The sequence below is a fragment of the Pollicipes pollicipes genome, unplaced genomic scaffold, assembly GCF_011947565.3.
Source record: "Pollicipes pollicipes isolate AB1234 unplaced genomic scaffold, Ppol_2.1 Scaffold_7231;HRSCAF=8579_pilon_pilon_pilon, whole genome shotgun sequence".
Classification (NCBI taxonomy): domain Eukaryota; kingdom Metazoa; phylum Arthropoda; class Thecostraca; order Pollicipedomorpha; family Pollicipedidae; genus Pollicipes; species Pollicipes pollicipes.
Window position 1 is genome coordinate 28,973,191 of NW_023597034.1, and position 1,746 is coordinate 28,974,936.

Below are 1,746 nucleotides of genomic sequence, written 5' to 3' on the forward strand. Positions count from 1 at the left end.
CAACGACGCTACTAACTTGTTTTCGTGTGGCGGCCAGTGCTAGGACACGTCTTCTAGGACTGATTTTAGAACGTTCGGTCCCCAGCCCAACGCCCAGACCAGACCCTCGGGGAGAGAGGAAGTCTGTCGCACTAGCTGACGACATGCGTCGTGGAATGGCGTGGTGCGCCTGATCGACATCTGTTTGCGTGTGTGTCCGCAGAACTCGTAATCGTCCGCCATGTCGAGATCGGAATCAACGGATCGGCCGTATCGGCCGTCTGGTGGTGCGGGCCGCCATCGATAAGGGAGCCGAGGTGAGCGCGCCCTCCGCTCGCGCGCACCCCTGACCCGACCCGGGCTTCGGGCGCTCGCGACCGCCGCGGGTGCCGCCTCCCGCGTCCACATCCCCTCACGGTGAAAACGAACGCAAGTGGTAGGGTTGGATTGATTTGTGCTGTCCATGTTTTCCGAGCGTCGATGATATCGTGCGCTCTGTTTCAGGTCGTGGCCATCAACGATCCGTTCATCTCGCTCGACTACATGGTGTACATGTTCAAGTATGACTCCACGCACGGCCGCTTCAAGGGCGACGTCAAGGCTGATGGAGAGTTCCTGGTCATCAACGGTGAGAATGGGGGCCCCTTCGTCCTCCTGTGGCTGGAACGCATCGGTAGATCGGAGTTGCGTGGTTTTCTGTGGAGTTTACATCTGCTCTATGCATTCCTGTCGATTTTTCTGCACAGCTCTTGTGGCATCGTCTCGCATTTCTCTGTCCTCCGTGTTCAGGGATGAAGATCACCGTCTTCAACGAGATGAAGCCGAACAACATTCCGTGGGCGAAGACGGGCGCCGAGTACGTGGTCGAGTCGACCGGCGTGTTCACCACCATCGAGAAGGCCAGCGCCCACTTTGAGGGCGGCGCCAAGAAGGTGGTCATCTCGGCACCGTCGGCCGACGCGCCCATGTTCGTGGTCGGCGTTAACCTAGACGCCTACAAGCCGGACATGAAGGTGGTCTCGAACGCCTCCTGCACCACCAACTGCCTGGCGCCGGTGGCAAAGGTGATCCACGACAACTTCACCATCGTCGAGGGTCTGATGACCACGGTGCACGCCACCACGGCCACCCAGAAGACGGTGGACGGACCTAGCGGCAAGAACTGGCGCGACGGCCGCGGCGCCGGCCAGAACATCATCCCGGCCTCGACCGGCGCCGCCAAGGCCGTCGGCAAGGTGATCCCCGAGCTGAACGGCAAGCTGACTGGCATGGCGTTCCGCGTGCCCACGCCGGACGTGTCGGTGGTGGACCTGACCTGCCGCCTGGGCAAGGATGCCCCCATGGACGACATCAAGGCCAAGATCAAGGAGGCTGCCGACGGCCCGATGAAGGGCATCCTCGGCTACACCGAGGACGAGGTGGTCTCCCAGGACTTCCTCAGCGACTCGCACTCGAGCGTGTTCGACGCCAAGGCCTGCATCCAGCTCAACACCAAGTTCGTCAAGCTCATCTCCTGGTAAGTGGGGTGATGGTTGAGTATTGGGCGATGCACTAGGTAGTGTGCAACTGATTTCAATGACTCCGTGTCATGCCTTTTGCCGTCATCATAGATTGACGGTGCAACGAGAGCATACCTATGATAGTAATACCATGAACTACATCCAGGTAAGCCGGCTTATCATGAAAGGTTTCGCTTTGATTTCGAGAGTTCAGCTGTGTGTCGTTGCCTGGTGTTTCCTGCGCCCCGAAGGGTACTTCCAATATCTG

At 59.3% G+C, this 1,746-nt stretch overlaps 1 protein-coding gene across 1 annotated transcript; it reads left to right on the forward strand.

Moving 5' to 3' along the window:
* Positions 1–226: 226 nt before the first annotated feature.
* Positions 227–1,499, forward strand: LOC119109263 (glyceraldehyde-3-phosphate dehydrogenase 2). Its single transcript, XM_037232858.1, has 3 exons — positions 227–296; positions 484–607; positions 769–1,499. The coding sequence occupies exons 2-3, from the start codon at positions 523–525 to the stop codon at positions 1,497–1,499; spliced, it is 816 nt and encodes a 271-aa protein (XP_037088753.1). The 5' UTR covers positions 227–296; positions 484–522.
* Positions 1,500–1,746: the final 247 nt, after the last annotated feature.